The 18347-nt window shown below is 41.2% G+C and overlaps 2 protein-coding genes across 2 annotated transcripts; both read right to left on the bottom strand.

Moving 5' to 3' along the window:
- Window positions 1-3783: 3783 nt before the first annotated feature.
- On the bottom strand, window positions 3784-4674 carry LOC147494632 (uncharacterized). Its single transcript, XM_086568190.1, has 3 exons — window positions 4509-4674; window positions 4115-4359; window positions 3784-4008 (listed from the first exon to the last, which is right to left on the bottom strand). The coding sequence occupies exons 1-3, from the start codon at window positions 4672-4674 to the stop codon at window positions 3784-3786; spliced, it is 636 nt and encodes a 211-aa protein (XP_086424316.1).
- Window positions 4675-16647: 11973 nt separating this feature from the next.
- LOC147494631 (DNA repair protein RAD50-like) lies at window positions 16648-18057 on the bottom strand. The gene is made up of 3 exons (XM_086566786.1): window positions 17765-18057; window positions 17069-17130; window positions 16648-16712 (listed from the first exon to the last, which is right to left on the bottom strand). Exons 1-3 carry the CDS (start codon window positions 17988-17990, stop codon window positions 16689-16691), a joined length of 312 nt encoding a protein of 103 aa, XP_086422912.1. The 5' UTR covers window positions 17991-18057; the 3' UTR covers window positions 16648-16688.
- Between the last annotated feature and the right edge of the window lie 290 nt (window positions 18058-18347).

The raw sequence follows: 18347 nt of genomic DNA, 5'->3' as shown, positions 1-18347 counted from the left end.
AGTCACCTATGAGATCACCGTCGTCGAGGAAGCTACTGAAGGGATCATCGTTGCTACCATCCAAGACACGGCATATGTGATGCTCATTAATGAGTCCACCACTGAAATGCTTTAGAGAGCTTCTTTATGTAATAAGATACTTTTACAATTTCTTGACCTGTTGTTTGCTACACCATTTATTTTGCTACTGTTTTGCTTTAATGTGATATTTGATTTAGCCCAATGTGTTGTTGCCTCTTTATCTCATGCTTCTAGCTATTTGTTTAACTTGCAACATATCTTTATAAGGAGATTTCCATGTCTCTACTTCTTCCCCATGTGTCTCCTTTGTCTCTGATCTGCGGAGGCCATGAAGCCTGTTGGAAGAATTCACCTTATTCCAGGCTCATTCCAGCTCTAGGGTCAGCGAAGGGCTCACCCGCTCTGCTGCCTCTCTCTCTGATAGGCATGCACCCAGATGAGGTCACTTTCCTTGCCCCATGTGTCTTTGCGTCTCTAGTCAACAGAGGGCTCATTCCTCCCCGCGGGCTCGATCATGCCATGACCTACTGGAACAACTCATCTTGTTCCAGGCTCCCTCCAGCTCTAGTGTCAGCGAATGGCTCATCTCCTCCGCTGCTTCTCCCTTTGATGGGCGTAGAAGCCCGATGGGCCACTCTCATTGCCTTTGTGTCTCTTGTATCTCTGATCCACGGAGGGCTCATCCCTCCCCGCAGGCTCGATCATACCATGACCTGCTGGAACACCTCCTCTTGTTCCAGGCTCCCTCCAGCTCTAGTGTTAGCGAAGGGCTCATCCCCTCCGCTGCTTCTCCCTTTGATGGGCGTAGAAGCCCGATGGGGTCACTCTCCTTGCTCCATGTGTCTCTTGCATCTCTGATCCACGGAGGGCTCATCCCGTTCTGCGGGCTCGATCATGCCACGACCTGTTGGAATAACTCATCTTGTTCCAGTCTCCCTCCAGCTCTAACGTCAACAAAGGGTTCATTCCCTCCGCTGCTTCTCTCTCTGATAGGCGTAGAAGCCCAATGGGGTCACTCTCCTTGCCCTATGTGTCTCTTGCATCTCTGATCCGCAGAGGGCTCATCCCGCTCCGCGGGATCTATCATGCCATGACCTGCTGGAAGAACTCATCTTGTTCCAGTCTCCCTACAGCTCTAGCGTCAGCGAATGGCTCATCCCCTCCGCTGCTTCTCTCTCTGATGGGCATAGAATCCCAATGGGGTCACTCTCCTTGCCCCATGTGTGTCTTGCATCTCTGATCCGCAGAGGGCTCATCACGCTCCGCGGGCTCGATCATGCCATGACCTGCTGGAACAACACATCTTGTTCCAGTCTCCCTCCAGCTCTAGCGTCCGCGAAGTGCTCATCCCCTTCACTACTTCTCTCTCTGATGGGCGTAGAAGCCCAATGGGGTCACTCTCATTGCCCCATGTGTACGTCTCTTGCATCTCTGATTCTTTATCCGCATTACTATTTAAACATCACACATAGCAAACAAATTTTGTTTCACAAAAGTGTTGTAGTCTTATATATACAAACAGCTCTAGTCCTCTGGACTTTCCTTACATTGCTTGGTAACTTTATTACATTCAATTGCAAAAAAATTTCAACATTCTTACATTCCAAGGCTTCTTTATCAGTTTTCCCTCCATTGTTCGTAGCTTATAAGTACCAGACCCTCCTATATCCACCATGGTGTATGGCCCTTCCCAGTTCGGACTCAACTTCCCATCCTTTTCATTCTTTGTACTTGGAGTCACTCGGCGGAGCACCAAGTCTCCCATCTTGAATTTTCGTGGCCTTACCTGCTTGTTATATTGCCTCTGTAGCCTCTCATGATACTCTTATAACTGGATGCGTGCTGAGTCTCTTTTATCTTCTGCCAGATTCAATTCAAATCCCCTACCAAGATACGCCAGTTTGAGCACTCCTCCACGGCCTTAGTTCGCATGGTGGCTGCCACCATCTCCGAAGGAATTACGACCTCGACGCCGTAGGCCAAGGCAAATGGTGTCTCCTTGGTGGTGGTCCGAGGTGTAGTTCGATAAGCCCAAAGAACATAGTTCAACTCGTCTGCCCACGCGCCCTTCTTGTCTTCCAACTTTTTCTTAAGGTTGTTCATTATCGTTTTGTTGGAAGATTCAGCCTGTCCATTGCCCTCAGGGTTGTAGGGGGCCGAGAACCCCTATTTCACCTTTGTACGCCTGCATGAACTTAGTCACCTTTGCTCCTGTGAACTATGTCCCATTGTCAGCAATGATGGCATACGACAGCCCAAACCGGCAGATGATATTCTCCCATAGAAACTTAATCACCTGTGGCTCCTTCACCTGTTGTAAAGGTACGACCTCTATCCATTTAGTGAAGTAGTTCGTGGCTGCCAGCATATATCTCCTTTTGCCGCTAGCCATGGGCAATGGTCCTACGATATCCATCGCCCACATAGCAAAAGGCCACGGACTCGAGACATTATGTAGGGGTTCCGCGGGGGCGAATATCAGCTGTGAAAATCTCTGACACTTGTCACACTTCTTAGAGAATTCCACCGCATCCTTTTTCATGTGGGGCCAGAAGTAGCCCTGTGTCATCAGTCAGTGTGCTGTAGTCCTCCCGACGGAGTGGCTCCCACAGTCCCTCTCATACAATTCTGCCAGCACCTCCAAGGCTAACCGCGGTCCTAAATATTTCAACAATGGTCCATTGAATTTCTTTCAGTACAACTCACCTTCCAACAGAACATATCTCTGAGAGGCTTGTTCCAACCTTCTTCTTTCTTTCTTGTTCGTCACCTCCTTTCCCTCCAAGAAATACTTAATGGGGTCCATCCATCCCCCTTCTTCTTCAGTAATATGACACACCTCTATCAATTCCTCCGTGCTTGGCCTCTCCAATCTTTCTACCCGTATTGTTCTCTCCTTTGACCCAGGCATGGCTGCAGCCACGTACGCCAGAGCGTCTGCGTGTCTATTCTCACTGCGCCCCAAGTGTACAAACCGGAGCTTCGCAAACTTGTTGGCTCTTTGGTGCACTACCTTTAAGTACTTCGCCATTCGCGGACATCGAGCAGCGAACCCACCATTTTCTTGACATACCACTAGGTTTAAGTCGAATACACGGTTAATTCTTTCACTCCCAAGTCCCCAGCCATCCTCAATCCCGCTATAACTACCTCATACTCTGCTTCGTTACTAGATGCCGTAAATCCCAGTTTCATGGTCAGTTCTATTATGTTATTGTCAGGTGTAACCAACACAACCCCTATGCCGCTGCATGCGTCCGTGGCAGATCCATCTGCGAATACTCTCCACCCATTCCTCTTATCCTAAGGGTCTAGTAGATCGGGCTCTACATCCTTCTCTGATTCCATGACCATCTCCTCTCCTTACGTGGGATCCTCGGTGGGGAACTCTGCCAGAAACTCTACTCTTTGCCATGCGCCTTCTCTCTTGTTTTTCTCGATGTTGTATCTGCGTGCGAGGCTAAGCCTCACTGCCCATTTCAACATTCTGCCCGACTTCTCTGTCCTTAATGCTTGTCTGAGAGGTAGGTTTGTCACTACCACCACCGAGTGTGACTCAAAGTAAGGTTTCAGTTTCAAGGCTAAGAAGATTAAAGCAAGGGCATACTTCTCCATTCTGTTGTACCGCGTCTTGGCATCCAACAATGTTTTGCTTTGAAAATACATCGGCTTCTCCACTCGATCAACTAGCCGGACAAGAACTGAACGAACCGCATACTCGGTGGCCCCCAAATACAGGTATAACTTCTCCCCCTGCTCTGGTCATGACAGCAAGGGAGCCTTGCCCAAATACCTCTTAAACTCTTGAAACGCCTCCTCACATTCTGATGTCCACAAGAAATCAGGGGTGCTTCTCAATAACCGATACAGCGGTCTACATTTGTCAGATGACTTGGAAATGAATCTATTCAATGCCGTAACCCTTCCAGCAAGCCGCTGCACCTCTGTGACATTCTGTGGTGGCGACATCTCCACCAATGCTCTTATCTGTTATGGATTAACATCTATTCCCCGATGAGTAACAATGTAGCCCAAGAACTTCCCCGTGGTCACTCCGAATGTGCATTTCTCTGGATTCAACTTCAAATTGTACTTCCGCAGTATCTCGAACGTTTCCCTTAATCCCTCTAAGTGTTCCACCCCAGACAAGTTTTTTTTCCACCATGTCATCTATGTATATTTCTATCCCTTTCCGAATCTTGCTTTCGAACATTTTGTCCCCAACCGCTGAAAAATGGCTCCTGCATTCTTCAATCCAAATGGCATCCTTGTATATCAATATGTGTCGCCTTCTATGACAAATGCTGTCTTCTCCTGATTTGGCCCATACATTGCGACCTGATTGTACCCCATAGATGCATCCATGAACGAAAATATCTTGAATCCTGGGGTCCTATCCACCAATTCATCCACCCGCGGCATGTGTTAGCTATCCTTCGGGCACTCCACATTCACATCTGTAAAGTCGACGCACATCCGGACCTTGCCATTCTTCTTTGGTATCGCGACCACATTGGATAGCCAATCTGTAAATTCCACTTCTCGTATTATTCCAGCTCCTTTCAACCGCGCAATTTCCTTGCGAATGCCCTCCGCATATTTCGGTCTAATGCTCCATATTCGCTGCCTCATTGGTTTGGCATCTTCCTTCATGTGTAATCGATGGCACGCAAACTCTGGATCTAATCCTGTAACATCCTCTATTACCCATGCAAACATATCTTTGTTTTCTGACAAGAATTGTATTAACTTACTTTTCCACTCCTTCGGCAAACTGGATCCTACCAATGTGAACTTCTCTTCCTCCCCCTCCCCAATATTTACTACTTTAATCTCATCAAGCGTCTTCGGCCCCACCGCTGACTCCTCTTCCCTCTCCCCAGCGGCGCACTGTAATTGCTATGCTTGCCTCTTCCTAGGGTTTAAGTTCTCCTCTTCTGGTCCGCGGATTAACCATTTCACTGTACCCTGATGATTGTTCTTGGCCGTAACCTGATCTCCGCGAACTTCACACATGCCTGTCGGGGTGGGAAACTATATCACTTGGTAGTACGTCGACGGGACAACCTTCATCTCATGAATCCACCGTCTCCCTAAAATCGCGTTGTATTGAGAAGAAGAATCTACCACCATAAACCGCGCGAAAACCGTCACTGGACCCGTGGTTACCGGCAATAAGAGTTTTCCTATGGGCTTCGTCATACTCCTATTGAACCCATATAAATTGGTTTGCGGAGGCCTCAATTGCCTAGGATCAATCCCCATTTCTTCCAAAGCTCATTTAAACAGCAAATCCACTGCACTACCACAATCGATCAACACCCTCTTCACCATATAATTGCCCACTGCTACTGTGATGACCAATGCGTCTTCATGGGGGGAATCCACTACCCGTAGATCCGCACTGCTAAAAACAATCCTGTCTCTGTCTTCCGCTGACCATACCCTTGGTCGCGGTCTGTCTGACCCATCATTGATCTGCTGGATGCTCGTGGTTCTCCTCACCCTGTCTCTATGCGCATTATGACTTAGTACCTCTCCACTAAAAATCACATTGATAGTTCCCAATATTCGGTCTTGTTGCGGCAAGCATTCATTATTTTGTGCATCTCTCACAAACTCCCTCATCCTCCCTTTTTCCACAAATCGCAGAACCAACCACTTCAGTGCATAGCAGTCGTGGTCTCATGATTTCGTATCTGATGATAGGCGCAGAAAGGTTTATCCGCCAGTTCTATTGTTGTGTTCCGCGGCCCTTCATATCCTTGCAGGTTCTTAATCAATGGCAATATTTCGCTTAGGGGTTTATTCAGCGGTGTCACTTCTATCTCGCGGTATGGCTTCCTTTCTCTGTTCTCCCTTCGGACCCCCTCCCGACTTCTTTATGCCCTTGGGGGGTATCCGCGATACCCACGGCTTTCCTTTTCGGACGTCTCCGCCCTTTAGTGTTCCTTGTCCTTCTCTAATGATAACACTGCTTTCCCTGATCTCTTAAACTCCTTCTGTATTGAGTTCTCATACTTGATATATTTTTCTACCCGCGGATATAACTCATGCAAGGTTGCAATCTCATTTTTCGCTACAGATTGGTGTACTCCAGTTCTTGGCCGCAACCCCCTTTCAAATGCGATCACTGCGGTTCTCTCATCCAAATTTTCAACTTTCAATGTCTTGCCTCTGAACCGGCACAGATACTTCCTCACTGACTCCGCGGACATTTGTCGGACATTGAACAATGCCGCGATATCCACCACTCGCTTCTTCTGGTGTATGAAATGACCTATAAACACCTGTTCCAACTCTTGGAAATTACTTATGCTTCCCGCTGGCAACCAGTAATACCAGTTAGACGACCCTCCCTTCAGGCTAGTTGGGAACATCATGCACCGTAGTCTATCATACCGAGCCTCTTGCAAAAGAGGTATTTGTTGCCGGAAATGGTGGATGTGGTCGGCCGGGTCTCCTTTGCCATCGTATCTCTCGAACCTAGGTTGGTTAAAACTCTTCGGCACCTCAGAGGCCCAAATGCCATCCGCTAACGGGTTGCGGTTTAGTCTGGCTACCACTTGGCTAGCCGCTCCCCCACGGCCCTTTGCCTACTACCGATTCGCCTCTCTGTCATTATCTATCATCTCCTGAACTTGTTCCATGGTCAAGCCCGCCACTGGATTTTCGACGAGGTTCGGTCCGCCCTCCTCATCGTCAGATTCCTCATCTGCTTCTTCCCCTTCCTCCTCCTCTGCTGTTTCTTTTTTCCTCCTCAGTTCGTCGTTCTCCTCTCTCAGTCTCTGATAAGAGCCCAAAACTGTAGTTTTAACCCTGTAACAGTCATACTTTTAGACCAATTATGTGAGTAATAATTAAGAGTTAACACTGATTACATGTTTTATGCATTTCGGGCTTCAAAGTCCATTATGTGCGAAAATGTGCCACTTTTAGCGAGATAAAGGAGCAAAGGTCGGTTACTAAGGAGTTCCGTGATTAAAGGCCAAGATTCAAGAAGACAAAGCCTTTCTAAAGCCCGGTCAAAAGCTGAAAAGTCGACGCGGGCGTAAACAAAGACACGAACTTCGAACTTCCATATCTTTGGACTCAGACCTCGGAATGGGGCCTACCTTATGTCAAAACGACCAGTTCGGAAAGAGCTTTCCAATGGTCTAAGCCTTGATCCAATCAGAGGAGCAAAAGTGGACGAAAAGTCTATTGAAGACAACTACAAGAGGCCTTTTTGGACTGAAAGAATTGGGTTTTGGGCCTGATTCTCTGGCCCAAAACATGGCTGCAAGCCCATGCACGATTTTTGGATCTGAAAGTATAAAAACCAAAGCTTAACTCTTTGTTAATGGTAGATGGTTAATGGTAGCTAGTTAGACCTAAAACTATATAGAATTCTAAATCTAGTTTTCAGTAAAGTAATTAAGTTTAAGTTCCATTTTCAATTCTTGTTTTAGATTAAGTTTTTGAATCATTGTTCTTGATTGATTAGATAAATAAAATAGTTATTTTGTCAATTTCGAATTTTGTTATTTCGATTTATAGACCTAGTTTTAATTCTTGTTGATTATCATTTCGTAGTTTAAGTAGATTGAAACATTGTTAGTTAATTTAGTTAAGTTAGAATTTTAATATGATGTGTAGTTATAATTCAATAGGAAATGATGGGTTGATGACACAAGGCTAAAACCTCCATTAGAGGGGTTGATGAAGCTTTGATGAAAACTTAGTGGTTTAGTGTAGAAGCGTTATAGAATCTATTCCACTCTAGAAGGTCGTGATTCACCATGAGAATGGGTGGACGACCTCACATGCTAGTTAGTATTTGGTAGAAATGCCATGAACACTAGGGATTAGAACTCGAAATTCTTCTTGCGTAAGAGCGTAATAATCGAGATACAAGAATCTATGCTATGTTATCAAGTTGGATTCGAGGTGGATTCAATTCCCCTCTAATCCTTTATCTAGATTCAAAAACAATCATATTTCCATAACATTAAGTAATTTAAATTCAAATAATCAATTTCATATTGTATCGTAGTATAACACCTTAATTAAAATCTCTCATTAGACTTAAGATCGATCAATTAGATTAGAAAACACTCCATGCTAGAGAACTAGGAGTGGAACGAATTTGTTACTCCACTCTATTTCGATAGAATTGAGAGTAGAAACTTTGATAAATATAGACACCCCGGCAGCGTTGCCATTTGATAAACGTAAAAATAATAGTTTTACCTACGAAATAAAGCGATTAAACTTACAAACGCAAGTAAAACTACAACTATTTACGTGTCTATATTTATCAAAGTTTCTACTCTCAATTCTATCGAAATAGAGTGGAGTAACAAATTCGTTCCACTCCTAGTTCTCTAGCATGGAGTGTTTTCTAATCTAATTGATCGATTTAAGTCTAATGAGAGCTTTACGAAGGGTGTTATACTACCGATACAATATGAAATTGATTATTTGAATTTAAACTACGAATGCTATGGAAATATGATTGTTTTTGAATCTAGATAAAGGATTAGAGGGGAATTGAATCCACCTCGAATCCAACTTGATAACCTAGCATAGATTCTTGTATCTCGATTCTTACGTTCTTACGGCAAGAATTTCGAGTTCTAATCCCTAGTGTTCATGGCATTTCTACCAAATACTAACTAGCATGTGAGGTCGTCCACCTATTCTCATGGCTCAATCTAACCAACACATTCTACAATCCGTTAATAATTTAAACCAACAGTTAGCCCAAGAGAAAGCCCAACCAAATGGCGTGTTTCCAGGCCAAGCGATACCCAACCCTAGAACAGCAAACACAGCCTTTGAGATAAACGGTAATACTAGTAACGGAAACTACATCCATAGGTCGGCTAAATGCCATCACCACTCTCCGCTCGGAAGAGTGGTTGATAACAAAGTAACTATGCCTATAGTTACCCCATCAAGATTCTCCTACACCGATATCGAACTAGATACGAAATAGAAACCAAGAACCTACCACTTTGTAGAGGTACCGGTTAAACCACAACCTAAGATACGAGAAAGCCAAGGTTACACATCAAGTCGAGCCATACGCTAAATATAGAGCAAAACCACCGTTCCTCGAAATTAGCCATGCTAACCCGGGATACTAACTTTGAGGAGATTAGGAACGTTTTCAAAAATCTAACGATAAACCTTCCTTTTCTCCGAAGCTATAAAAAGCTACCTAACCACGCTAAGTTTCTTAAGGAGTTGTGCACTACTAGGCGTAAGACCAACATACCTAAAGATGCCTTTCTAACCTGAGCGGTTCCCAACTTTATCCGAAAATAATGGAATTGTTAAGTACAAGGACCCCAGTCGATCCCTATCATACAATGATGCACCTTAGGAGATTCTCACACGACGACCGCTACTAGACACGGGGGCTAGTGTTAACTTACTCCGTTTTATTTATATAAACAAATAGGTCTAGAGGAGATGCAACCTACTAAAATGACATTGCAATTAGGCGATCGGTCTATTAAGTATCCTAAGGGTATGGTTGAAAACGTCTTTGGTTAAAGTCTAAAATTTTTACTACCGGCCCTTAGTTATCCTCGACCGCGAAGTCACTAACGACTCTGTACCTATCATTTTAGGCGTCCCTTCGGGCTACTCGCCAACGCTCATAAACTGCCAGCGATGGTTCGATGTCCTTGTCCTTTTTGCCATCTTTACGTTGAGGTAAATGTTTTCAAAACAAGGACCGCGATATCGATTCATCTACAAATGGTGAGGTTAGCATGATCGAGAGCTTAGCTCAAGATTACTTCAAAAACATGTTTCCGGAGAAACAGATTAACAAATTCCTTTCCTTCGAAATTCCAACTTTAACAATGACTCCTGGTAGTAGACGAAATCGAAAAGAATTCCTCGCAACTCTTTTTGCACCGCTTTTTACCACTTCACGAGTCCCCCCTTGCCAACAACCATTCATCCCTCGATCTATGGCGGAAGATGAATTTTTCAATCTCTATCCCAGTGATCCTTTTGACCCACCTATTGAGGAATGTCTTGCATATATCAAGATTTCGATGATATGGACTTGAGAGCTCTAGGCGAGAATCATTCACCTTCCATTACCAATATTCCCCACCCTCCACCTTTTCAAAGGAACCTCGAGTTTGCACTTCGATCCTTTAGTTTCTTCATTGCTTCATGATTTTTAAATCCACCTAGTAAACAAATACTTCCCAAGGATAAACCACTTGACACCTTCATTTTCGGACTTGAGACGGTCCCTTAACTACACCATGAATGAGTTTTGTGCTAAACCCATATCCTCATTTTTTCCATGCTTTTCTCTAAAACTTATCCCAATCCACCATATCTTCCACAACCATTCACTTTTCCACACTTATTCACTAGGACACCCTCTCGTTCAAAGATGAAACATAAGGTGCATGCTTTCGGTTATGTTATAGGTCTATCCGACTTTCTTTCATTCCACTAGGTCTGCGTCGTAGGAAATCTTGGTGCTTGATTGTGTTTGGATATGTTTTCTGTGATATTTATTTATGGAAGGATCCACAACTATTTTGGTTGTTGATATATGATAAACCGCATATTCATACATATATTTAGATAAAGTCTCGAGTATCGACTATAAACGACTCAATTTTTGTGTTTGGTGCATTTCCTTTCATTTCCATATATTGGTGAATGCACCATTCAACTAACCGGCCTTCCCATGGAGTGTGTGGTTGTAAGTACGGATCCTAAGTCCACGGTTCACATAATTCACGTTTTGCACTCTTGACATGTTTTCTTGGTTTTTGAGTCATGTTTCTCTATGGTGTGAATTATGTCTTTACTGCTGATTGTTTTCCTTTATATTAAACCTAATTCATAAAAAGTAAAAAAGTTTAAAGCTATAAAAATTGTAATCTACCAAGTCTCGGGAATCTGACCAAAGACCCACGTTTTAAAACAAATTTTTGCAAACCTATTTTCAAAAATTTGTTTGGGGGTGGGGTGTTGGTTTTTCCATTCTTGATCACTCAAATTCCTATTCTTACCCCCACCTTGCTCCCTTGTCAAAAAAAAAAAAAAAAAAAAAAAAAAAACTGGAAGCAGCCTGCACTTCCGTAGACCAAAAAATTTCCAGTTTTCTGCGGGTTGTTCCCGGGTCATTTGCAGCTGTTCTAGAGCGTAGTTTCGAGATGACATCTCCTACAATAATACCGGAACAGTCTTTCGAAGATTTGTTCCCAAGCACTACTTATGGTGCTTGGACTCATGAGTGATCACACACATAGGCCGGGAAACGCTTATGGTTCTTTCTAGCATTTGTTCTTGGACTTGCCATGCCCAATTTGAAATACAAGACCCATGGTGCTATTGGGTAGATAATATGCATGTCCGGGAGATAAGGTAAGTTTTTAATTCCATTTAGTGTCTGCTTATGTCCCAAGCAATTTAAGTCTGTTAACCCCATAATGGGTGGAACTCTTATAGAGTTGTGTCAGTTTTTATATTAGTATGTTTTAACCTTGTTTTGCAGATGTTCCAGAATTTCACTCGTTTCCATGGTACTTTTCTACCCTCTTTATTTAAATGCTTTGAGGACAAAGCATGCTTCTTGTTTGGGGGTGGGCATAGAAACACGTGTAATTAAGGCATCTGTTAGGATATAGATATGTATAATATGCACTTGTTTTCTAGTTAAAATTTTATAAATTCAAAAATATAAATAAATAAGTTATGCTATACACTTAGGAATATTGGTATTGTTTTCTTTCTCTATGCTCTTAACAATCTAGAAGTCTCACGTAGCTTTTGCATTAGAATAATTTTTAGAAACTTAGGTTAATATGTAGGTAATAATCTTTGCATCTATCTATAAATATATTACATGAGTATCTATGATTGTTAGCAGTAAGTTTCTGAAATCTAGGCTAGAGCAAGGCCCAAAATTTCGATATCGGTTAATATATCGGTGTACCCAAAAACCGAGATATATCGGATATATCGGATATCTCGGATATCTCGGTTTTTTTGGTGACTAGTCCAAAGTTTCTAAAATATCGGATATCTCACCGATATATCTCGGATATCTCGGATATCTCGCCGATATATCTCGGATATTTCGGAAATTTCAATATTAAGTTATTAACAATTGGTCAAAAAGTCAACTGATATATATCGATTATCTCAGAAATATCGATTATATCGGTGATATAAACTTTCATATCGGAAATTCCGATATATCTCAGAAAAAAAGGGGTTCAATATTCGGTGGATATATGTCGGAAATATCGATATCGGTGTACCAATTTACCGAGATATATCGGCGAGATATCGGATATCTCGGCGATAATTTGGGCCATGGGCTAGAGTACTTATTCTACAAATCCCGTGAGAATATAGCCTAAAGCCTTATAAGAGTGAAACATTTGAGAAATGACACAAGGGAGAAGTAAAATCCGGATAGAGAAATCACACGCATTAATTTGTTTGATCACTAAACCATATCCTAAGCAAGAATTTAGGCCCTCTTTGGATCGATATAGCCAGAAATTCAAACCTATGAATTATTTTCCGCTAGTCGCCCCTCTGAGCCTTTCTTTAGCCTTTCATAAACCACAAATCCTTTACCCTGTTACAAAAACAAAACAAAATAAAAAAAATAAAAATAAACCTACCCAATTTAGAATAAGTCTGAGAATAGAATGAGGAAGAAAGAAGAAGAGAAAAACCTATGTAAACAAAAATTAGTTAGTTGCTTCAGAAATAAAGAAAAGAAGTTTCCATCCAAATAAAAGAAAAAGAAAAATAGAAATAAAATAAAAACTCCAAAAAATAGAATAAAAGGAGTCAAAAGCCAAAGAAAAAAAAATATGGCTAAGGATGGAAACAAAGTGTAGAAGCAAAAGTAAATAACAAGGTTTTCTCTAGTTACATAATATGAAGACTCTTTTATCTCAGACTTGTCCGTTTTGAATATCCATTTCCTTCCTTCTTAAACCATCTCCTAATCCCGAAACACCTAATAAAGACCTCTAGCTCATTAGGAATAGGTTAGTGTGATAGTAAGTGGCGGATGTGTTTGATCGACTCGGCTTCCTTGTGTGTCATTGAGATTGTAAGGTAAAAGTGTGCCCATCTTAGACTAGAGAGTAAACTTGAAACTTGAGGGAAAAATCGAGTGTTGTATCTTGATTATTATTGTGAGAACCTACTTAAGGGCGCTTATTCGAAGTTTAAACGGACCTGCTATTGCATTTCATAGTAGTACTCATTGTATATATGTTTATTGTAGATGATTGATTATTATGCATATATTAACTTAGGTTTTGACTTGGTTATTCTTGTTCATAGCTAGTGAGATGTATAGATAATTTGGAGCATGAATAAGGAAACAATAGTTTTCTTTCTTACTTTCGTTGTAGTATAGATGAAGTTTGTGAGTACCTTCACTGGAAAACTCTCACGAAGGGCTATAACTTTCGTCCCACTAGGGAATTCCTAGTGGTTTAAAGGCCTTGTTGTATATAGTCAATGCAATCGCATCAGTGAAAAACGAGAGTAGTTAGAACTCCATTTTGGTCACTTATTCTAATTTCTCATCTTTGCTTGAGGACAAGCAAAATGCTGTTTGGGGGTGGTTTGATAAGAGCCCAAAACTGTAGTTTTAACCCTGAATATCATACTTTTAGACCAATTATGTGAGTAATAATTAAGAGTTAACACCGATTCACGTGTTTTATGCATTTCGGGCTTCAAAGTCCATTATGTGCGAAATGTGCCACTTTAGCGAGATAAAGGAGCAAAGGTCGGTTACTAAGGAGTTCCGTTATTAAAAGCCAAGATTTAAGAAGACAAAGCCTTTCTAAAGCCCGGTCAAAAGCTGAAAAGTTGACGCTGGCTTGTAAAAAAGACACCTAAGTGAGAACTTCCGGCCATATCTTTGGACTCAGACCTTGGAATTGGGCCTACCTTATGTCAAAACGACCGGCTCGGAAAGAGATTTCCAATGGTCTAAGCCTTGATCTAATCAGAGGAGCAGAAGTGGACAAAATATTTGTTGAAGCCAACTGCAGTGGAAGAGGCCTTTTTGGACTGAAAGAATTGGGTTTTGGGCCTGATTCTCTGGCCCAAAACATGGCTCCAAGCCCATGCACGATTTTTGGATCTGAAAGTATAAAAACCAAAGCTTAACTCTTTGTTAATGGTAGATGGTTAATGGTAGCTAGTTAGACCTAAAACTATATAGAATTCTAGATCTAGTTTTCAGTAGAGTAATTAAGTTTAAGTTCCTTTTTCAATTCTTGTTTTAGATTAAGTCTTTGAATCATTGTTCTTGATTGATTAGATAAATAAAATAGTTATTTTGTCAATTTCGAATTTTGTTATTTCGATTTATAGACCTAGTTTTAATTCTTGTTGATTATCATTTCGTAGTTTAAGTAGATTGAAACATTGTTAGTTAATTTAGTTAAGTTAGAATTTTAATATGATGTGTAGTTATAATTCAATAGGAAATGATGGGTTGATGACACAAGGCTAAAACCTCCATTAGAGGGGTTGATGAAGCTTTGATGAAAACTTAGTGGTTTAGTGTAGAAGCGTTATAGAATCTATTCCACTCTAGAAGGTCGTGATTCACCATGAGAATGGGTGGACGACCTCACATGCTAGTTAGTATTTGGTAGAAATGCCATGAACACTAGGGATTAGAACTCGAAATTCTTGCCGTAAGAACGTAAGAATCGAGATACAAGAATCTATGCTAGGTTATCAAGTTGGATTCGAGATGGATTCAATTCCCCTCTAATCCTTTATCTAGATTCAAAAACAATCATATTTCCATAACATTCGTAGTTTAAATTCAAATAATCAATTTCATATTGTATCGTAGTATAACACCCTTCGTAAATCTCTCATTAGACTTAAGACTGATCAATTAGATTAGAAAACACTCCATGCTAGAGAACTAGGAGTGGAACGAATTTGTTACTCCACTCTATTTCGATAGAATTGAGAGTAGAAATTTTGATAAATATAGACACGTAAATAGTTTTAGTTTTACTTGCGTTTGTAAGTTGAATCGCTTTATTTCGTAGGTAAAACTATTATTTTTACATTTATCAGTCTCCCGATCTCCTCTCGCATAAGCCAGGTCTCTTCTATTTCCTGCTCCACTTCTTGACCTCCCACCTCATCAATCACCGCCTCCGGTGTTGGATCTTGCACTACTGCCCTCTTCGGTCTACCTACCCCTTTCTTCACTTTCGGTGCCATTTCTACCTTCTACACTCTCTTCGGTTCCCACAGATGTTGCCAAATGTATGAACCTAAAAATCTATAAGCAAGAACCGAAGAATACAAGACTCAAAACCTAGACCTACTCACTCTCTTTCTCTTCTCTTTTTCCTTCTCTCCCTCTCTCTTTTCTCTCCTCCTCTTCTCTTTATTGTGCGCCTCCCCTTTTTTTCTATCTCCATCCTCTTCTCTTTATACCCCTTCCCCTTAGTATCTGGATAGTCCATCTGTCCTCCCATCTGGTGGCTCCCCTTTGTGCCGTTCCTGTGCCACGTCCGCGGTCTAGGGTTCCGCAGCTATGTTTCCCTACTCTATGGGTTATCTTATTATGATGCATTCCACTCTGTGTCCTACTGACCTAGTCTCCTTCCCATTATTGGGCCACCACACGTTTCTTTGACAAGTTGCCCCTTTCACTCAAAGGCGGCGTCTTTGAGTAAAAGGAAGGCAAGTTTGGAGCATCGGGATCATCCAATTGGCCAACTTTTGAGGAAACTGTAAATGCCAACTACATAAAATCCATATTTAAACCAGCCCACATCCTGCTTGATGTAATCTCATGTACACTCATAGGGCCGTTGATGCCACTAAGAAAATTTTCCATTGAAGGCGACAAACCACTGCAGTCAACACCTGTAGCTCTCAAAAGATTGCCTACACATTTACAAATGTCTGGACTGTAAACAACTTTTTTAGTAGTTTTACGACAGTTGCATCACCATTAATATATCCCAAAAGATAATCAAGTTTCAAGTAATCGAATCTCCTCGGAAACTTATACTCCTGAATAGGGAACAAATTCAGATGAGAGTCTTCGGCCTGTGAAGATATTTTCCTTGATTCGTTTAACTCGCACTTGTAAGGGCATCTCTATTGGGGGGTGTAAACCGTATAGAGTGGAAATTTTACACCCCAAATATAAAAAAACTCTCTCCAATGGGGGTGTTATACCGTAGGTAATAGTGTATTAGCTAATAGAGAGGGTGGGGAATTCCCCCTCTCGCTATTAGTTAATAAAAAGCCCGGGCGACACTCAAACTAACGTCTGAGTGAAATAATTTTCAGACGTCACTTGGAGTAACGTCCCTTTCTAATTCTAAAGTAATTTTTTAACTCGGACGTCACTCCAAGTGACGTCGCAGTTTAAATTAAAGAGGGACGTCACTCCAAGTGACGTCCGAGTTTAAAATCTATTTTTTTTTACACTCTTCCATTGGGGAGTATAGAGTGTGGATATTTATAAGCTATACAATAATATACAATTAGAGGTGTAAAATCCTAATGGCTCCTACGTGGAGCCTAGGTGGAGGTGTAATTTTACACCCCCCATTGGAGATGCCCTAAGGAGTGATGTGTCCCAAGAGGCCACATATTTCTGCTTTTCAAGCTTTCCATTGGACAGCAGCCTGATCAATGTGAAGCCACTTAAACAATCAGAAACTAAACAGAATCCCAAAAGTCTCTATTTTTTTCCATTCAGGAAGCCTTTCACTAGAAATAACTTGTCCTAAAACGCAGCTGCCATATTTGCATTAAGAATTGTTTACTGAATCAGCTGGTTTACTTTTTTCTATCAATTATTAAGAATTGTTTTCCCCTACTTGTGGGCATCAAAAACTAATTAAGTCGGGAGTTTCTAATAAAAAAGGAGTAGTTCTAGTGCGATTTGTACCCTTACATATAATCTAAGGAAAAACAAAATCAAGAGAAGACTTCTACCATTCTTTTTCATATAAAATACTAGAAAGTTGCACGTTCTCACCTTCTGACAAGCACTGCATCTTCCACGCATTTCCAGCTCTGCATCACCAGTCCGCATGAGCACTTACAAAGTAGAGGGAGAAACAGCACCAAAGTTCATTACAAGGAAACCATATTAAGTCTAAAAGCAGTTTTTACTGCGTACTCTGTAGCTTTAGGATCGAGTCCTAGCACTCTCAGAATCAGAATGAATACTTGTATAATCTATATCTTGTCCCCTGCCTTTATAATCTTGTTTATTTCCTCCATCTTCATTGAGTGAAAACCAGAGAAGAGTATAAAGAACATTTAGATAAACAGATAAAAGCAATATTGTGTTAGTACAAATGCGTTATGAGAGAAGGAAAAAAAAACACAATCAAATGCTACCAGTGAGGCTTGATACAGCATTACAACAAGACACTATAGAAGGTACTAAACTTGCCTGCGCCAAAAAGTTCAACTAAATTATATTAGAAGTATATCGAAGAAACGTGGGAAAGTTTCAGAAGAGGCTTGGCAGAGACGTAGTTAGAGAATGCAACAAGCCACAGTAATTTCTATTGCGCAGAATATTGTGCAGAATTTCTATTAAAATAATTCGAACTGTTTTGCATGTATACAGTTTCATTTAGAACTGCTAAAAAAGTCAATGGATCAATCACAAAGCACATTTTTAGAAGACAGGGAGAAACTACTATGTTTTTCGAGCATTCACTTTCAAGTGCATTGTAGTATCTGTCCAGGTCTTTATTTGCCATCTCAGTTGTCTGTAAGAGAAATGTAGTCAAAAGCATATCACGAACAAACAGATAAAACTGAATCAGCTGGTTAAAATAACGATTGTCAATGTCATTGTACTGTGCTTGTTTGAGGTCAATTTTAAGCTTTGACACTTTAGCATAATAGACAGACAACGTTCCATGATACCTGTCAAGCTGCATACCGAGGTATATCTTAGTTAAAATTTCACTCAAAGAATTGAGCAACTTTTTTTGTTTTCTTTTGGAGGGGCGGACTGGGAGAAAGAAAGAACCAACTCAGACCAAGTTTCTATACTAGCATTTACAATACTAGTGAGGAATGCTGAATAGGACCAGGGAATGGCACTAGATGACATCAACTCATGTTGATATAAACTGCTAGACTTGCTATAGGAACTTCTTTGGATCTGGATCTGATGAAACATTAGACAAACCCAGACTAAGCACTGAAATCTGAATGGATGCATAATTCATTTTGGTAGCTCCATTTCAGTTCATTGAAATGAATATATAAGGGTCCCCAATCTTTAATATTCT

Source organism: Coptis chinensis, chromosome 6 (assembly GCF_015680905.1).
Source record: "Coptis chinensis isolate HL-2020 chromosome 6, ASM1568090v1, whole genome shotgun sequence".
Lineage (NCBI taxonomy): Eukaryota > Viridiplantae > Streptophyta > Magnoliopsida > Ranunculales > Ranunculaceae > Coptis > Coptis chinensis.
The sequence above is the reverse complement of the archived record's forward strand: the minus strand, read 5'-3'. Positions and strand labels throughout refer to the sequence as shown.

What these genes read in the sequence shown, in the direction of transcription:
- LOC147494632 (XM_086568190.1), bottom strand. Translation starts at nt 4,674, where the DNA reads ATGAAGGAAGATGCCAAACCAATGAGGCAGCGAATATGGAGCATTAGA. An exon ending in CGCGATACCAAAGAAGAATG is followed by an intron (nt 4,360 to 4,508) that starts GCAAGGTCCGGA and finishes GGGTACAATCAG; the next exon opens with GTCGCAATGTATGGGCCAAA. An exon ending in ACGTTCGAGATACTGCGGAA is followed by an intron (nt 4,009 to 4,114) that starts GTACAATTTGAA and finishes AATCCATAACAG; the next exon opens with ATAAGAGCATTGGTGGAGAT.
- LOC147494631 (XM_086566786.1), bottom strand. Translation starts at nt 17,990, where the DNA reads ATGCAGCTTGACAGGTATCATGGAACGTTGTCTGTCTATTATGCTAAA. An exon ending in ATACTACAATGCACTTGAAA is followed by an intron (nt 17,131 to 17,764) that starts GTGAATGCTCGA and finishes CTACTTTGTAAG; the next exon opens with TGCTCATGCGGACTGGTGAT. An exon ending in GATGCAGTGCTTGTCAGAAG is followed by an intron (nt 16,713 to 17,068) that starts GTGAGAACGTGC and finishes CACATTGATCAG; the next exon opens with GCTGCTGTCCAATGGAAAGC.